Here is a 17,358-nt window from a genome sequence, read left to right as displayed (position 1 = left end):
CTTTAAAGTTACAATCAACTGGTGAGAGGCATAAAAGTAGTATCATTAAACAGAGAGTATGAAAATTAGGTTTTAAAATTAAAAACAAAACCTGGTTACTATTCTCTAGGAAATATTTCAAATATATAATCATCTCCAGCTTGGCTATCAAATTTCCTATACTTAAGATATGGTAGATTGCAGTTAATTTTATCTTTTTAGGTAGCAGGTATTATTTATTAAGCTTTCAATCTTCGGAGGAGCTAGAAGTTTTGAAATGTACCAAATTTAATGTCATTAACCAATTGGAATTTTTAAGATAAGTTCTGAGTGCAATTCTATTCAGAATTTCCTGTTCTTTTTCATTTTGGATGGATGTTGGTATTTGTTCCACCACTTTTTTGCACCTGCATACTTCTTGTTAACTTATAGATACCATGAGCCATACTTTCTTAGTATTGAAATAAATTTTATTTTAAAATGTTAAAAACATGATAAAACATGATTCCTTTAGGAAAAAATTCCCACTCTACCCATCCCCCTAATATCTATATAACAGTATTCAGAGCAGTATTTGTCAATGTTTTCCTAGGATGATCAGGATGTCTGAACTACCGGGAGTTTTCTTTAAACTGTATATTTCTGGGTCTACCCCAGATCTACCAAATCAGAATCTCTGAGGGTGGGGTCTATGACTGACTGTTAAAAAATGCTCCCAGGGATTGTTTTTATACTAAAATTTGGGAGCTACTAGTTTAAAGTACAAAATATGACCTGTGGTTTCACTGTGGGTCTAAAAGTATATATTAAAATTATTTGGGAAGTCTAGTCAAATGCCATAATGGTCTGTAAGGTAATCTATGATTGCTGACGTGCTTGACAGAGCATTAAATACCCTTTTTTCCTGCCTTGAAGTTATCTTTTCCATCATGTACATTAAATGTTGATGGAAACACATGTAAGGAGTCCCGAGTTCAAGAGCAATATCAACCCAGTCCCAGATGCATTTCAGTGGGGTTTCCTCATATCCAGCAAACATGGCCGGGTTTGCTAAGAGTCCTCTTGCAACCATCACACCTACAAATTAAAGCACACCATATTTGTCCATACATTAAGAACCCCTGGTTATTAGTTCAAGCTCAATGAAGCAAACAGAATTTTTTTTAAAAAGTATTATCACCAAGGTTTTGTGATGTCTTTATTACGTTAGTATGTTCAATTACAAAAGAATTAATTTTGGTACCTTTTATAAACCAGGAAAGTTTAAATGTACTTATAGAAATCTTTATTTTTTAAAGATTTTTACATTAAACAGTTAGTCTTTAGTTTTTCTTTAGGGTAAATCTAGACTGTCATAAATTGGGCTGCTTAAAGTTCAGTTTATCTATATTCTCCCATCTAGCAATCACAGGGCTTGGCATGCCAATAATTTAAGGGAATAATGAAACTGCACAGCAGTTCTGGGGTTCTTTTAGCTCTTATCATTCTCGAGTTCACTTACTCTCATTTCTAGGTGCTTTATTTTACTAGTAGGCTATGTAGAAAATTCTTCACTGGTCACTAGATATGATGGCGTCAGAAAAGTAACTGAATTAATTTATCCCAGTTAAGATAATCCATGTTTTTCCAGGTAGAAAACTTAACATCATTTTAATAAATTGCTTAGCTTAAAACAGTACAATGGGAAAATATGGCTTAATGTTAAACAAAACAAATGAAAATCAAATTAACATTACTTCCCCACTCTCATTTCTTCCCAATTAAAAGAACCCAAGTATTTATTTCTTACCATCTGTCCTAGTAATCTGCCACACATTTTCTGCTTCCTTTAAGCTTCTGATGTCTCCATTAGCAATCACAGGTATAGACATATTTTCCTTAATTATTTTAATGGAATCGTAGTGCACTGGCTGATGTCTTTCTTCAGCAGTTCTTCCATGGACTGTAATCCAGGAAACTCCTGTTGCTTCAGCCTTTCGACAAAGATCTACCGTTCTTTTAAGGTCATCATGGATCCTACAATTTCAAAATTATATTTATCTGTTCACAGCACACAAATCTTAATGCTAACATTAACTGACTAAAATGATATTTCATCTACTAAATTAGTTAGATTTGCTATATCATATTATTACTATATGTCATTATCAGCAAGGTTTTCTTCAGGGATCAGTTCCTACCCAAGACCTCAAATTTAGCTATTTCACTACTGACAACAAAGGACAAAAAAGTTTTATCTTAGACCTAGTGCTTCTATGCTTTGGCTTTGATAAATCAAAGAGCCATGAAAGTACTGTCACAGATGAATTTAAACCTTAATATTTGCTGTGCATGCCCCCATCCCCAAGTGGGAGAACATAATACTTTATCTTGAAATATGTTTTCAGGCTGGGCACGGTGGCTCACTCCTGTAATCCCAGCACTTTGAGAGGCTGAGGCAGGTGGATCATTTGAGGCCAGGAGCTCCAGACTGGCCTGGCCAACATGGGGAAACCTCGTCTCTACTAAAAAAAACAAAAATTAGCGAGGTGTGGTGACACACACCTGTAATCCCAACTACTTGAGAGGCTGAGGCATGAGAATTGCTTGAACCTGGGAGGCAGGGGTTGCAGTGAGCCAAGATCGTGCCATTACACTCCAGCCTGGGCAACAGGGTGAGACACTGTCTTAAAAAAAGAAGTATGTTTTCAACCTGTCACGGAAAAACTGATTCCTGGTTTATTTTCTTTTCATTGTGAAATTTTAGTGCAAATATTTCTCCTGTTTTCTATACTTGGCACCAGTAATGTTTCTTAACATTAAATACTACATAACTAAAGTTGAAAGTTTGGTGAAACTTACAATAAAGGGAGGCTTTAACTTTCGTTAAAAGTACAAAGAGGAAGTTTTTCAGGACTATACATGAAAATTATGGTATATATTCTTTTACTAAATGTCTTATTTTCAACACTTCCATACACCAGCTACCAATTTATTTAGGATAGACACTCTTAACAGCATCAGACAAAAGGAATAATCTTTTATTTCCTAAGTAACGGATGATCGTATCAATAGATTGAAATATTGTCTTTACCTTATTTTAATAGAAACTGAAAATCCAGGGGTTTCCACTTGATTTCTTACTTGTTTCACCATATCTCGAACAAGCTCTGGCTTGTTTATTAAGCAAGCCCCATAACCTTCTGCCATTGCCCACCTTTGTAAAGCAAACATATGAACAAGTGAATTATAAATAACTGGAAGAGAAGACAAAATTCTGAAAGCACTGAAATATAAGTGCATCCATTTCTCTAGTGATCTAGAATAGAAGCAGATTTTAAAAATTCATAGGTTCAACATTTCTAAGTGGATCAATATGAGATTAGGAAAACATGTTCCCAGATCAAAAAGTACTCAGGAGAAATGGTTTTCATTGGCAAGTGAGAATATTAAGTTAAAAGTCATTCAACTAAAACAGGTTTAAATATTTCAAGTAATTAATTGCAATGACTTCAGATTTCAAAAATTCCAAATTTGATGTTTATTGTACATAACGAGGTTTTATTAGTCTCAATAGTAGAAAGATAGTTTTGGCTTACAGCATTCCAATACCACTAAACAGCTTATTTAACTCTCCTAATGAGTATACAAATATGTCTCATCTGATTTGGATTACGCTATACTTAACAACTTTGCTTTTATTCTGTGGACACATTTTGAATTACTGATAATCTACTACAGTGCCAGTACAGTAGAACTATTATTGTCAGGACAGGCGCGGTGGCTCAGGTCTGTAATCCCAGGACTTTGGGAGGCTGAAGCGGGTAGATCACCTGAGGTTGGGAGTTGGTGACCAGCCTGACCAACACAGAGAAACCCCGTCTCTACCAAAAATACAAAATTAGCCGGGCATGGTGGTGCATGCCTGTAATCCCAGCTACTCGGGAGGCTGAGGCAGGAGAATTGCTTGAAACTGGGAGGCGGTGGTTGTGGTGAGCCCAGACGGCACCACTGCACTCCAATTTGGGAAACTCCGTCTCAAAAAAAAAAAAAAAAAGAAATATTATTGTCAAATTAAGTACATCCTATCAATACCCAGTTACTTAAACCCAACCAAATTACTGTGGTATAGAAAGAAAAGGTGATTATAATAAGGTATTTTTATAAGGGGAATTAATTAGGAGGAAATATGTGGTGATTTCCTAAGTCAAACAATCTGTTTTCAGAGCAAGCATATCGAATGTGACAGTAAAAATACATTTTAGGGATTGCTGTAAATATTAGATTCTCATATAACTACTTATGGATGAGATTCAAGGCACAGCCACATAAAAATTCTATTGGTGAGGGGAGACAAAACACCTGTCTATACATCGTTTCAGTCATCAGAAAAGACCTTTGAATTTATGTTCCTAAATTACATTTCCCTATATTTTCTTCCTTCTTGTTTTGAGCTCCGGGGCTGTAACTCTATTTTCTTTTTAAGTTTTGTAAAACTAGAAAGATATTTTACCATGTTCACACATAGTTTTTTTTGTAATCTCTTGGAAAATTCTTCCAACTTCTTTGAGCTTTACCTCTGAGGGCAACCACAGTTAATGTCTATTCCATTCGCATAAGGACAGACTATACGAGCAGCATCAGATAAAAGTCTTGCATCGTTAGCAGCAAACTGAACAATCAATGGGCAATCACCTGACAAAATGAATAGCTCAACATTAAAATTCACAGGAAAAAACCCTGCACACACACACACACCAAACTTTAATGTTTGTACAGGATAAAAGAGCAATAACGATTTTTAGCCTAAGAAGCATCTGTCCAAATAATATAACATTAAACAATTTAAAGTATTTTAAATTAAAAGCAATTTACACTCAGTAAAAAATTCAAACAGTACAAAATTTGATAAATGAAAACAATTCTAACACTTTTGACAAAATAGACCCTCTTCCCAAAGGTGAGAATTAGTTTACCTGCATTCCAGAACAAATACAGTGTATTTTTAGACTGTTTCACATGCTCTGAGTATATTCATAGGGTAAATTCTTAGGCGTAGAATTGTTAATAGGCATTTAGCATACAACATTTTGATAGATATTACAGAATTATCATCCAAGAGTTTATCAATATATACATACACCAATATGGATAAAAGTTCTTGTTTCCTCACAACTTATCATACAGTGTATATCCAACATTTGAATATTCTAATTAGTGAGCTCTTTTCATATTCTTTGCATTTTTCTATATATAGTTTTTCCATTAGTCATTCCTCTTATTTGTAATTTTTTTATAAAACAAAGAAATTAGTATTGCTATCTATCATGTGTTATAAATATTCTCCTCAGTTTTTTGTCTTTGAGCATATTTGTGCTCTTACATATAAAGGTTTAAATTTTTTTTTTTTTTGAGACAGCGTCTCTCTCTGTCGCCCAGGCTAGAGTGCAGTGGCACAATCTCAGCTCACTGCAACCTCTGTGTCCCAGGTTCAAGTGATTCTCTGGCTCAGCCTCTCAAGTAGCTAGGAGTACAGGCGCCTGCCACCAAAGCCAGCCAATTTTTTTATTTTTAGTAGAGATAGGGTTTCGCCAGGTTGGTCAGGCTGGTCTCGAACTCCTGACCTCAGGTGATCCACCCACCTTGGCCTCCCAAAGCGCTAAGATTACAAGAATGAGCCACCGCGTCTGGCCCAAAGGTTTAAATTTTAATACAGCCAAATGTATTAAAGCTTCCTGTGTTTTAAAGAACATATTTTTCTTATCCTTGGGTCAGTGTTATGAACTCTTTTTAGATGTATTTCAACATTTCTTTTGAGGAATACTTGTACGAGAATCATTGGATGTTTATAAAAATGCAGATTTCTTGGCATCATCCTAGTTGCATTGATTCAAGATTCCTATGGCAATCCACTGATTTATAGGATTATGATGGTTTAGGAGAATTTGCTTTATTCTTTATGGAGATGTAAGGTGCTTTCTCTTTTGTAGCTCAAGAGAGTTACAGAATTTCAATTTAACAACCATTTATTGGTCTAATATATTTCCAACACTGTACTAGATGCTAAGGATACAAATCAAGCTATTTCTATAGCTACAGCCCTCAAGGAGGCCGAACCTAATGGGAGAAACAGGCATATAAAGAGGAAATCATAATGCAGTAGAATTAAGTGCAACATAAGAGCCTGTGCTTAGCAGGGAGGACATGAGTAGAGGATGATTAAAAAAAAAAAGATTCATGGCTACAAATATTGAGAGCTGAATGAAGAAACATAAACTACAGTTTGCAAGAGAGAGAAAGGGGTCTGGTGCGAGAAGACGGTATGTTCAAGGACTTAAAATAACTTAGGAATTTTGAAGGATAAAGTCAGTGGGCGTGGGGAGAAACTGAAGGAAGATAAGGGTGCAGAAGATATATTTAGAGGTCAGATTATGAAAAACTGTATATTATCCTCAGGTGCTAAAATTTTAGTCTTTAAGCCAGTAGTTCTCAACCTTTAACAAGCTCAGAATTACCTGGAAAGCTTTTCAAAACACAGATTGCTGGACCACATATCCAGAATTTCTGATTTAGGATACCTGTAAATCTCCCTTTCTTACAAGTTTCCAGATAATACTAATGCTGCTGGTCTGGGGATCCCACCTTGTGAACAATGAGGAAAATTTACATTTTCAATAGGTCACCTGGAGGATAGTTTGGAATGGTACAAGACTAGAGGCAGTGTGACAGGCATCTACTCTAATAGCCCTAGTGAGAGGAGAGGGTTTCAAAGTGGCCTTACGCTTTGGTATATACACTGATAGTTTACAAGGCATTCAGTAATAACAGGTAAAAAAATACTTATTAAAAACACTAAAGAACTAAAACTTTTTCACATAAAATCTCTAAATTGTGTTGTTTCTGATTAGACAAGATAGTTGAGTTTGTAAACAAATTTAAAGTTTTACAAAGTCAGTACACTCGGTTTCACATACCTTGGTTTGTGGTAAATTCACTGTCTCTGGCTTTTATAGATTTGACAAAATCAGCGGCAACTATCATTGGCGTATAACACAGATCACAACTGTATTTTCTTACTAGTGTCCTAAAAGCCAACCTGTGAGCATATAAAACCTTAATTATGCATTTAGAAACACCACAAACATATTTTAGTGCATTGTTAAATATCAGAGAAAGTTCTACCTACGGGGAGATGGAGGATACTTTTCCCTATTATTCCTGCTAAGTATTACTAAAAACCCTGGATATTATATATAAAACAAACACAAGAAAATTTTGAAAGGTGAAGAAAAGATGGCCAGACAGGCTAGTGACCTCAGGACCTGAGGAATGACAGGGTGGTGAGTTCTCTGGATTTTATTTTTGTCTCAAATATCCTAGACTTGAAGGAGCTGGCCAACTGGAAACAACAATGGATGCAGAAAAAAAACAGCCCCAACAAAAGCCTTCTCTAACCAAGGGACCAGGAAAATATTCTTTCTGACCTAGTAAGACAGAAATCTTTTAGACAGTTCTACTCCAGCCAAATACTATAGAAAAAGCTATGGCTTTATCTCCATCAGCAAAGGCCAAGTGGGAATCCTAGACTTCTACCCTCTAAAGGCTGTTAACAAGGTGCTCCAACATTCTACTGAGATGATGTCCGAAAAGGCCAGGTAAGGATTTGAAACTTTCATCTTTGGTGGCCAGTGAGGTCACTCCTAGCCCAGTGGTATCAGTGGAGGCCACAAGGGGAGCCTGGACTTCCATGCCTGCCAGCAGTAATGAAGCACTCCTCTTCCTCACTGCTTGGTGTGGTTTCAGAGGAGGCATAGTGGAGAGCCAGGACTTTCATTATTGCTCAGCATATATGAGGCTACCCTCACCATGGGGAACTGTAACTCTCATCCCTGTCCAGCAGTAATGAGGAGCTCCTCACCCACCAGATGTCGAAGGAGGCCAAGTGAAGAACTTGGACTTCTATCAGATAGTAATGAGGTGGCATCACTCCCCTAATCATTCCCTGCTGGAGTGTTGTCAGAAAAAGCCAGTTAAAACAGAATGTTCAATAGTCAAAATCAATTAATCTAATCCATCATATTAACAGGCTAAATAATAAAAAGCACATGATCACGTAGATGCAGAAAAGGCATTTGACAAAATACCCATATATAGTAAAAAAAAAAAAAGCTAACTCTCAGAAAACCAGAAGTAGAGGGAACCTTCCTCAGTTTGATAAAGTACATCCATAAAATTCCTACAGAACACTTTTGCCTTAGACAGGAACAAGGTAAGGAAGTCTGCTCTTATCACCCTTATTCAACACAGCACTGAAACTTTTAGTCAGTGCAAGAAGGCATGATAAAGAACAAAAGGCACATGATCAAAAGGAAGAAATCCAACTGTCCTTATTTGCAGATGACATGGTTGTTTATAGACTCTGAAGGAATTTACAAAAAAACTAGAACCAACAAGTGAGTTTAGCAAGTTTTCAGGATATAAGATCAACATACAAAAATCTATTTCTATGTCCTAGCAATAAACATGTGAACACCAAAAATTAAAAATTCTATTTACAAACATGCTCAAAACAAACCCAGGTGTCTTATAAAACATGTACAGAACTTGTAACCTGAAAACTACACAAAACTGATGATAGAAATCAAAGAAAATCTCAATCAATGGAAAGACATATTGTGTTCATGGATTGGGAGACTCAACACAGTAAGAAAGTCAATTCTTCCCAAGTTGACGTATAGGTTTCACACAGTTCTTATGAAAATCCCAGCAAGGTTTTTTGCAGAGATAGACAAGGTCATTCTAAAATTTATCTGTAAAGCAAGGGAACTAGAATAGCTAAAACAATTTTGAAAAAGTAAATAAATTGGGAAAAACCAGTCTACCTGATTTCAAGACATATTATAGAGCTATATAATAAAACTGTGGTATTGGCAGGGAAAAAGATACAAGATCAATGGAACAAAATAGAAAATGCTGATTTCTCATAAAGAAGCAAATAATTAAATAGAGGAGAGATAGCCTTTCTTTTTTTTATTATTTTTTTTGAGACGGAGTTTTACTCTTGTTGCCCAGGTTGGAGTGCAGTGGCGCGATCTCGGCTTACTGCAACCTTCACCTCCCAGGCTCAAGTGATTTTCCTGTTTCAGCCTCCCAGTAGCTGGGACTATTGGCATGCACCACCATGCTGACTAATTTTTGTATTTAGTAGAGATGGAGTTTCACCATGTTGGACAGGCTGGTCTAGAACTCCTGACCTCAAATGATCTGCCGACCTCAGCCTCCCAAAGTGCTGGAATTAGGATTTGATGGCATGAGCGTGCCTGGCCCACAGCCTTTCAAAAATGGTGCTGGAGTAATTGGATACCCATAGGCAACCTAACCTAAGCCTCACACTTACATAAAAGTTAATGCAAAATTGATCATGGACTTAAATGCAAAACATAAAACTATAAAACTTTTAGGGAAAAAAACTGAGGAGAAAATATTCAGGATCTGGAGCTACATAAAGGTTTCTTATACTTGACATCAAAAGCACAATTTACAAAAGAAAAAATTGATAAGTTAGACTTCATTAAAATGAAACTCTTGTTCTGCAAAAGATCCTGTTAAGAGCATGAAAAGACAAGCCATATACAGGGAGAAAATATGTGCAAATCACATATCTGACAAAGCAGAATATATATCTAGAGTATATAAATAACTCTCAGCACTCAATAGAAAACAAGAAAACATGGATAAAAGCACTTGAATAGATACTTATACAAAGACAACATACAAATGGCCAATAAACACACAAAAAGATGTTCAGCATCATTAATCATCAGGGAAATGCAAATTAAAACTGCAATGAAATACCACTTCATACCCATTAGGATGATTATAATAATAAAAAAAACAAAACTCCCAGAATATAACAAGTGTTGATGAGGATGTGGAGAAATTAAAACTCTTGTTCACTGCTGCTGGTAAGGTAACATGGTGCAGCTGCTATGGAATGCAGTATAGTAGCTGCTCAAAAAATTAAACATAGAATCACCATATGATCCAGCAATTCTACTTCTGGGTACATAGTCAAAGAAGAATTGAAAGCAGGGTTTCAGAGACCTGTTACGAACCATGGGTATTTGTATATGGGTATTTGTACACCCATAGTTCATGAAAGTATTGTTTGCGATAGCCAAAAGGTGGAAGTTATCTTGTGTTCTATTAATATATGAATGGATATCAACAGATGAATGGATAAACAAAATATACATAAAATGGAACATTATTCAGCCTTAAAAAGAACAATAGTCTGATATATGCTACAACATGAATGAACCTTGAGGATGTTATGCTGCATAAAATATTAGCAAAACCAGTTTTGAACAAATATGTGTAAGACTTATATGAGGTACCTAGAGTAGTGAAATTCATAGAGGGAGAAAGTAGAATAATGGTTGCCAGGGGCTGCTGTAGGGAACAGTGGAATGGGGAGTTATAGTTTAATGTGTATAGAATTTCCATCTTTAAGATGAAAAGAGTTTTAGAGATCAGATGCACAACAATGTGAATGTAATTAACACTACTGAACTGTATTCTTAAAAATGAGAGGTAAATTTTGTTACGTATATTTTATAACAAACTTTTTTAAAAAAACAACTCAATAGTAAAAGAGCAAACAATCCAATTAGAAGATGAGCAAAAGATACGAAGAAATATTTCTTCGAAAACTGAACACACCACTACCTCAGGACCCAGTAATTGCACTATTTGTCCCAAGACTTAAGTTCACATAAAAATCTACACATCAATACTTGTATCTATTTAATATACACTATATACTTATAGGTAGGAGTTACAACCACCACCATTTTTATAGATATAACAAGTGCAGCTCAGAGAGGTTGTTTACTCAGGATCACATATATACTAGGCAAGTAGTAGCATCATGACTCAATTCTAAATCATGATTCCAAAGCTAGGAGTTTGAAGTTCCCATACGCTGGTGGTCTTATAGTACTTTTAAAAAGTCAGAGCATAAAAGGGAAATTTCATCTTAGTTCATTAACCATTAAGCAACACTTACTTTGAATATCGAACCATTGGGGCACAGACTTTTACCAGCTGTCCAGAATGAAACATTTCTATGGGATCTTTTTTTCTTTCTTGACATATTGTGGTCTGCATGCAGTCACTCTTCATTAATACAGATTTGTTTCAAATCTGAAAAAGACAGTAAGCTTTTACAGAGAAAATATGCTTTCACTATATTAATTCCATTCTAACAATTTCAACTGCCAACAATGTGTATTTTTTATCAGGCTTGTGGGCTCAGAAATTTTTTTATTAATAGCTTCTTTTCACAGTATCCAATATGATACTATAGAATGCTGCCTCTATTTGTAAGATAAATAGATGTGGAAAACCACCCAAGATAGTTGTGGAAAAACAAGATGTAGAAAACGATATTTTTTCCCTAGTTTACCATGTTGTAAGTTTTCAGGTTATTTAAACATTTTTTACATGCTACTTTGTTGGGATTGGTGAGCCAAGAAATTTAGTTTATTTTATATATAATACTCGACTAGCATTTGGAAATATCTTGTTTTATTCAGGAAAGTTAAATGGCATTAATAGAGCAACTCTAAGTAGTCAGTGTTTCAAAAGATATCCTGGTGCTTTTATTGTAATTCTTGAATCCTGTTGTCTGCGAATCAGAAGATAAACAAACGTAAATTATTTTTAAAAATTTTAATGTGATACTATCTAGTGAAAATTTCAATTATAATTCTACAATTACATTCTAAATCACTTTTATACCCCAAGAGGTACAGGTACAAGTGATGAAATTATGGAGTTTATAAATGTTTTATATTTGCTATATTTAAAATCCTACCATTTCACAGTGTTGGTTACCTTTCATATTCCAGTTTTTGGCCTTAGTAATTTAGCAACAGGTATGTATGAAGGAAAAATGAAACAGAGAAAAATAAAAAAAAAAAGAATCGGATATGGGCCAACTTTAGAACAGTCTAATTGCTCAAACTTTAGAGTCTTTAACCTTTAGGCAAAGAGTTGAAATTAAAAATAGCCAAGGTACTTAAGGATGTCAGGATCTTGCAATAAACTGCTGGAAGCACCAATATTTAAGTAACAGAGGAAAAGGGGAGAGCAAAAAAGACTGAAGATGAACTTTGGAGCTGGGAGGAATAAACCTAAAGAGTGATACTCAGAAACAAAGAGAGAGACCATTATGAAGGAAGGAGGGGATAGGTATCTTAAACATCAAAGTAAGGCAAAAATAAAGGGTGCAATGCCAACAAGGTTATTAGTTATTTTAGCAAGAATTATTTCATTTTTATCCACTCCTGCAGTCATAGTAAATGGCATATAGAAGAAGGCCTCAATATTTATTTGCTTAAAGAATAAATCAGTAGCTTTCAGGGGGCTGAGCTCACACCTGTAAACTCAGCATTTTGGGAGGCCAAGGCAGGAGTTCCAGACCAGCTTGGACAATATAGTGAGATTCCCATCTCTAAAAAAATTATAAAAATTAGCTGGGCGTAGCAGCAAGCACCTGTGGTCTCAGCTACTCTAGAAGCTTAGGCAGGAGGATCCCTTGAGCCCAGAAGGTTGAGGCTGCAGTGAGCCATGATCCTGCCACTGCACTCCAGCCTGGGTGACAGAGCTAGATCCCAACTCAACAAAAGAAAACAAAACAAAACAATCGGTAGCTTTCAACTTTAGTTGTATACTATAATGAACTGGGGAGCTTTTAAGAATTAGGATGCCCAAGCCATACCCTAAATCAATTAAATCCAAATGTCTGGGCTCAGGATGCAGGCATCAGTGTTATTAAAGCTCTTCAGGTGATTTCAATGTGCAGCTAAGCTTGGAATTACTGGAATAAGTATATCCAAAGATTCCAAAGCACCTGGTACAATTGTTTGTTTAAATGGGTTCCTGCCTTACCTATTAGCTCCTTTTAGGATATGGATTGAGTCTTAGGTTTGTAAACTCATGAGAGTATGCAGAGTAGAGGGGTCAAAACTTTCACTCTATGAGTGAATATTATTCACTGTTCTAAAATCTTCCACTGGGGGGAATAAAGTCAAGGAAGGAAAAATAATTCCTAATTCACAAGTAATGAACGAATCACTCCTATTCCCATCATGACTAAGATCTTATATACTAGGGAAAATCCTCTGAGACAAAGAGAGCACAATGCAGTGTAGCATAAGACTTGCTTACCTGAGGTGTTATGAGTATGAAATGCATTTAGATTTATAAAATACTTAGAACAGCGATAAGCACAGGATAAGCAGTAGCACCTTTTTGAAACAGAATGTAGAAAACTACGTAGCTCTGGAACTGGACAAAATTGGTTTCCTGGATACATACCTACTGTAGAAAATGAAAAAGTTATATTACAGTTTCTTTTTGCGAAGAAGCTTAAGACTTTCTTGCATACTTGTGGTTGATTGACCCTGTTAATTTATCAGTATTTATCTTAGAAGAAAGAAATCTAGGTCAAAAATGCGAACGTATTAGCTGAGAAGATACAATGGGAACCAACCTGATGCTCTTACAGCCTCAATACCGTTAGTTGAGATACAGACAATCTATCAGTTTGTAATTAAGAAAAAGTCTGACATGTGGCTGAAAGTGAGGAAGAGGTAGAAAAGACAAAAGGTCAAAGGTCTCATGGAAGGAAGGAGGGTAGAGACAGTGAATTTTATTTGTCCTTTTATGGTTCAGTCTTCCTTCTTCATCGAGTCTCCCTAATTCTCTTCACTCTTCATCCCCAGCAATTTTTCTTCCCAAGCATTTCCTGCGGGCTTTTATTACCCCAGGAGTGCCAGTCAAGGGGTGGGACAGATACAGCTGTGTAGCAACTAACGCCTGACTCTTGTGAGTGTGGAGGGCAAACGAAGCTCCCTGAAACCTCCGCTCTGCTCTCCTGCCTTACGCCGCACGGCCCCTGTTCTGAGGTTTAATACTTGCTTCACAGATAGGCGCTGCGGCCAGGTTCCGGTGCCCACCTTCTCCTTGGCCCGGGCACGACGCCAGCCCAGGAGGCGCGGCCCAGAGCTGCTGCGAAAGACAGCGGAAAGCGCCGGCCGGACGGCCTTGGCTCCCTTGGTGCGCTGGGCGCAGAGCACTCGGATCCCGGGCACCCACTGCTTGAGTAACCACGCGGCTCCTAGCCAGGCTTAGCCCAGCTGCGGGATAAATCAGTTCGCCAGGCCGGCCTGGAGCCGTGGGGTGGTTGGTCGGGCGGCGCCGAGATTCTGCGTCACCACCTGGGCGGGGCCGTTCTGCCGCTGACGACATCAACCCGGCACCTGCCAACATGGAAGGTGGCGACGGCAGCGTCGTTGTGGCTGGCCTCGGGGCTCGAGGTTCTGGAGCCGCTGCAGCGACAGTCCGGGAACTTCTGCAGGACGGTAAGGAGACGGGGTCTGACCAGGTCGTGGGTTTAGGGGTCTGCGCTGCTCCGCACCTGGACAGCGAGGTGGACCCAACCCGTTGCTTTGCAGAAAGTTTTCCAGTCTGGACGTGACCACTCCCCTCCGCCCGGCCCCCTGGCTTGGGTACTGTTCTAGCCAACCTGTTTCCTCTGGGACTGGCTCCCTCTTTTCCGGTGTCTTGGGGACACCTGGTTTCTGTTTGCTCCTTATTTCAACTCGACTCCCCACCCCCCGCCCCAATGCCTCCAGCTTCCTTGAAGTTTAGGGAGACCAAACCCTGTGGCCCGCGTTGGCAGCCACGGGCTGCTGCCGCAGTTCTTGAACGGGTGTAGCGTTCGAGCTCTTCAAAAGCGTAAGATCTAGAACAGACGGCAGACGCATGATGAAGTAGAGCCTTGTTTTAACGTAGAACTGGAAACGTCTAGTCCTTTAACAAATGGACTCTACAGGTCACCCCTCTCGCAGCCGGTTTTTTTTTTTCCCACTCCTTTATGAGGCAGTTATCCACAGTGAGACGTGGGAGAAGGTTTGAGGCATTCGTTCAGGTTGGGATTAACCATTTGTACAGAATCTAGCAGTCAAATTTATTGGTAGTCAGTTTGGAGAGAAGTTGCCCAAAATAAGAAAAGTTAGATATACTTGAAAAGCATATTCAGTTCTGTCAATCCAGTTACCATGTCCCGAATCTCTCATCCTTCAGAATTTAAAGTTCAAATTTATAAGCATAAAAATAAAGCCCTTCTCACCTGTTTTTAATTTTTTCTCTAGTGGCCATCGCATTCTACCTTGTACTAAAATCATTTGTATACTTTTTAAAATCTCTTCTGTATGGCGACCTTTTTTTTAATATCCCACAATGTTGAATAGCAGTATCTTGCATACAGTAGGTGCAGAATGTTTTTTAAAGTGATCGTCGCAGTTAGAAGCACATGAACACATTTGAAGACCAAAGTGGGTAATAAATGAAATAAAGTTCTAAATTGTTGTTTATTTTCTCAGACTGTTGAATATTTTATTGTCATCCTGAATTACATGCTTTCTCATGATAATGTATGTACTTTTGTCAAAAGCAATGATGTTTTCTGAACTATTTTGTGTTGGAAACTAGGTCAGGGTCTCTGTCTAAAACTTGGTTAAACTGAATGTAAATTAAGATACAAAGCAGAGACCCTGATATATTTGCAATTGCTCCTGATATATGTGCAATTCTTGCCCTCAAGTAGTTCACCATGTAGTAGAGGAAATAATCTTGTAGAGCTATAAAGGTAGGTGCCGTAATACAGTGATGTAAGATAGCAATTGGATTGTGTATAAAGTAGAGCATTAATATAGAGGAGAATGATAACTGGGGGTTGGGAACTGGTTAGGAAATGTCAGAAAAGGCTTTCTAGGTGGAGACGTTTTAAACTGTAGATAGGACTTCCCCAGGTGAACAGTGGAAGGGACAATACAGTCCAAACACTGGATATATGTTTCAGTAGGGTGTATTTCAGGAATTGTAATCGGTTCTTGGAGGGTAAATAGTCTTCAGTTCTGCCTTCTGTATTTTCCTCCTTGGTTCTCTGCTGTTCTCCCCAGTGATTATTTAAATCTTCTTTATCCTTTTCAAACCTTTCCCTTCAAGCTCAGCAAATGACTTTCAGCTTCCCTGGGGAGAAAAAAAGGAGCCATCAGATGTGAACTTTCTCCATTTCTTGCCCATCAAAGCTATAAATTTAACTTCAACCTATAACCATCCATTGCACCTTTTTCCCCTTGCCTTTTCAATTGCAACAGAAGTGGAGTTTCTGCTCCTTTCTTTCTTCTTCTTCTTTTTTTTTTTTTTTTTTTGAGACAGAGTCTGGCTCTGTCGCCCAGGCTAGAGCGCAGTGGCGCGATGATCTCGGCTCACTGTAAGCTCCGCCTCCCGGGTTCACGCCATTCTCCTGCCTCAGCCTCCGAAATAGCAGTGTTACAGGTGCCCGCCACCATGCCCAGCTAATTTTTTTGTATTTTTTAGTAGTGACGGAGTTTCGCCGTATTAGTCAGGATGGTCTCGAACTCCTGACCTCGTGATCTGCCCGCCTTGGCCTCCCCAAGTGCTGGGATTACAGGCGTGAGCCACCATGCCCAGTCGAGTCTCTGCTCCTTTCTAAGGATAGTCCCTCCTACTTTGCTCTGGATTTTTTTCTTCCTGTTTCCTAGGGACTCAATCACCCTCAATCTATGCCATTGAAATAACTTTGCAAGGTTTCCAATGATTTTCTTGCACATACGACAAATGGAAACTTTTTTGGTCCTTTCCTTTAACTTGTAAGAGCATTTAATTCCTTTCTTGAAATACTTTTCTCATGTGGTTTATGGGTGCTGTGCTTTTAAAAAATTCTTAATTGTCCAGGTGCTCTTTTCCAGGTTCCTGTAGATACTTGTCAGTTCAGTTTGTTCTGAATTAAGCGGTCTCTGTTGCCCCTCCCACCCCCAACATTCCTGAGGAAGTAAGCATTTCCAGCAGAAACTTTGATTCACTGTATTAGGGATTTGGCTAATGACAGTATCGAATTGATAGGCTTGGTGAGCACAGATGCATACTATGAAAATTGGTGAGGTGTTTATGATATGCCTCCTATGGGAATGAGCAAACTATAAAAGAGAAGCATTATATAATTCATCTCTTTAAAGGCTGTAAGCCCTCAAATGCCACATCCTGTTGTGTTTGATCTTTGTAAGCTCTGTGATACTACTACTACTTACTTTCTTTATCCCTTCTTTTGGCTTTTGCCATTCTTTTTTGTTTCTCTTTCTTTCTCCCTGAGCACTCTTTAGTCTCTTTGATTGCTTTCATTTTCTCTCTCCACCCCCAACTTTCCTATCTTCCTCATTTTCCTGCCTTTCTGTGCATTCTAAAACTTTTTTTCATAAATCATCTGGTCTTTTCTGTGGTTTCAGTATGATCTTTACCTGTCTTCTG

The 17,358-nt window shown here is 37.8% G+C and overlaps 2 protein-coding genes across 6 annotated transcripts in view; one reads left to right on the top strand and one right to left on the bottom strand.

Annotated features, from left to right (window-relative positions):
• Positions 1–427: 427 nt before the first annotated feature.
• On the bottom strand, positions 428–14,226 carry DUS4L (dihydrouridine synthase 4 like). 5 transcript variants are annotated; one of them, XM_007982529.3, is made up of 7 exons: positions 13,983–14,226; positions 11,027–11,163; positions 6,933–7,054; positions 4,536–4,653; positions 3,053–3,175; positions 1,769–1,995; positions 428–1,056 (listed from the first exon to the last, which is right to left on the bottom strand). In XM_007982529.3, the coding sequence occupies exons 2-7, from the start codon at positions 11,140–11,142 to the stop codon at positions 809–811; spliced, it is 954 nt and encodes a 317-aa protein (XP_007980720.1). In that variant the 5' UTR covers positions 11,143–11,163; positions 13,983–14,226; the 3' UTR covers positions 428–808. The 5 variants fall into 5 exon arrangements, with proteins under 5 accessions (XP_007980720.1, XP_007980722.1, XP_007980721.1 ...); XM_007982531.3 differs by having other exon boundaries at positions 13,945–14,048; XM_007982530.3 differs by lacking the exon at positions 13,983–14,226 and adding an exon at positions 13,517–13,625.
• Positions 14,227–14,254: 28 nt separating this feature from the next.
• COG5 (component of oligomeric golgi complex 5) overlaps positions 14,255–17,358 on the top strand; it is a 370,641-nt gene continuing 367,537 nt past the window's right edge. The window contains exon 1 of the mRNA XM_073009243.1: positions 14,255–14,387. Within this exon, the coding sequence (XP_072865344.1) occupies positions 14,294–14,387 (94 nt within the window). The 5' untranslated portion in view covers positions 14,255–14,293. The remainder of the gene's footprint in view (positions 14,388–17,358) is intronic.

Source organism: Chlorocebus sabaeus, chromosome 21 (assembly GCF_047675955.1).
Source record: "Chlorocebus sabaeus isolate Y175 chromosome 21, mChlSab1.0.hap1, whole genome shotgun sequence".
Lineage (NCBI taxonomy): Eukaryota > Metazoa > Chordata > Mammalia > Primates > Cercopithecidae > Chlorocebus > Chlorocebus sabaeus.
This window is presented reverse-complemented; position numbering and strand designations above follow the sequence as displayed.

Excerpts from the sequence above, each read along its gene's own strand:
- DUS4L (XM_007982529.3), bottom strand. The coding sequence starts at position 11,142 with ATGAAGAGTGACTGCATGCAGACCACAATATGTCAAGAAAGAAAAAAA. Across the intron at positions 7,055-11,026 it reads CCAATGGTTCGATATTCAAA|GTTGGCTTTTAGGACACTAG; the intron begins GTAAGTGTTGCT and ends ATATGCTCACAG. Across the intron at positions 1,996-3,052 it reads TCAGTTTCTATTAAAATAAG|GATCCATGATGACCTTAAAA; the intron begins GTAAAGACAATA and ends TTGAAATTGTAG.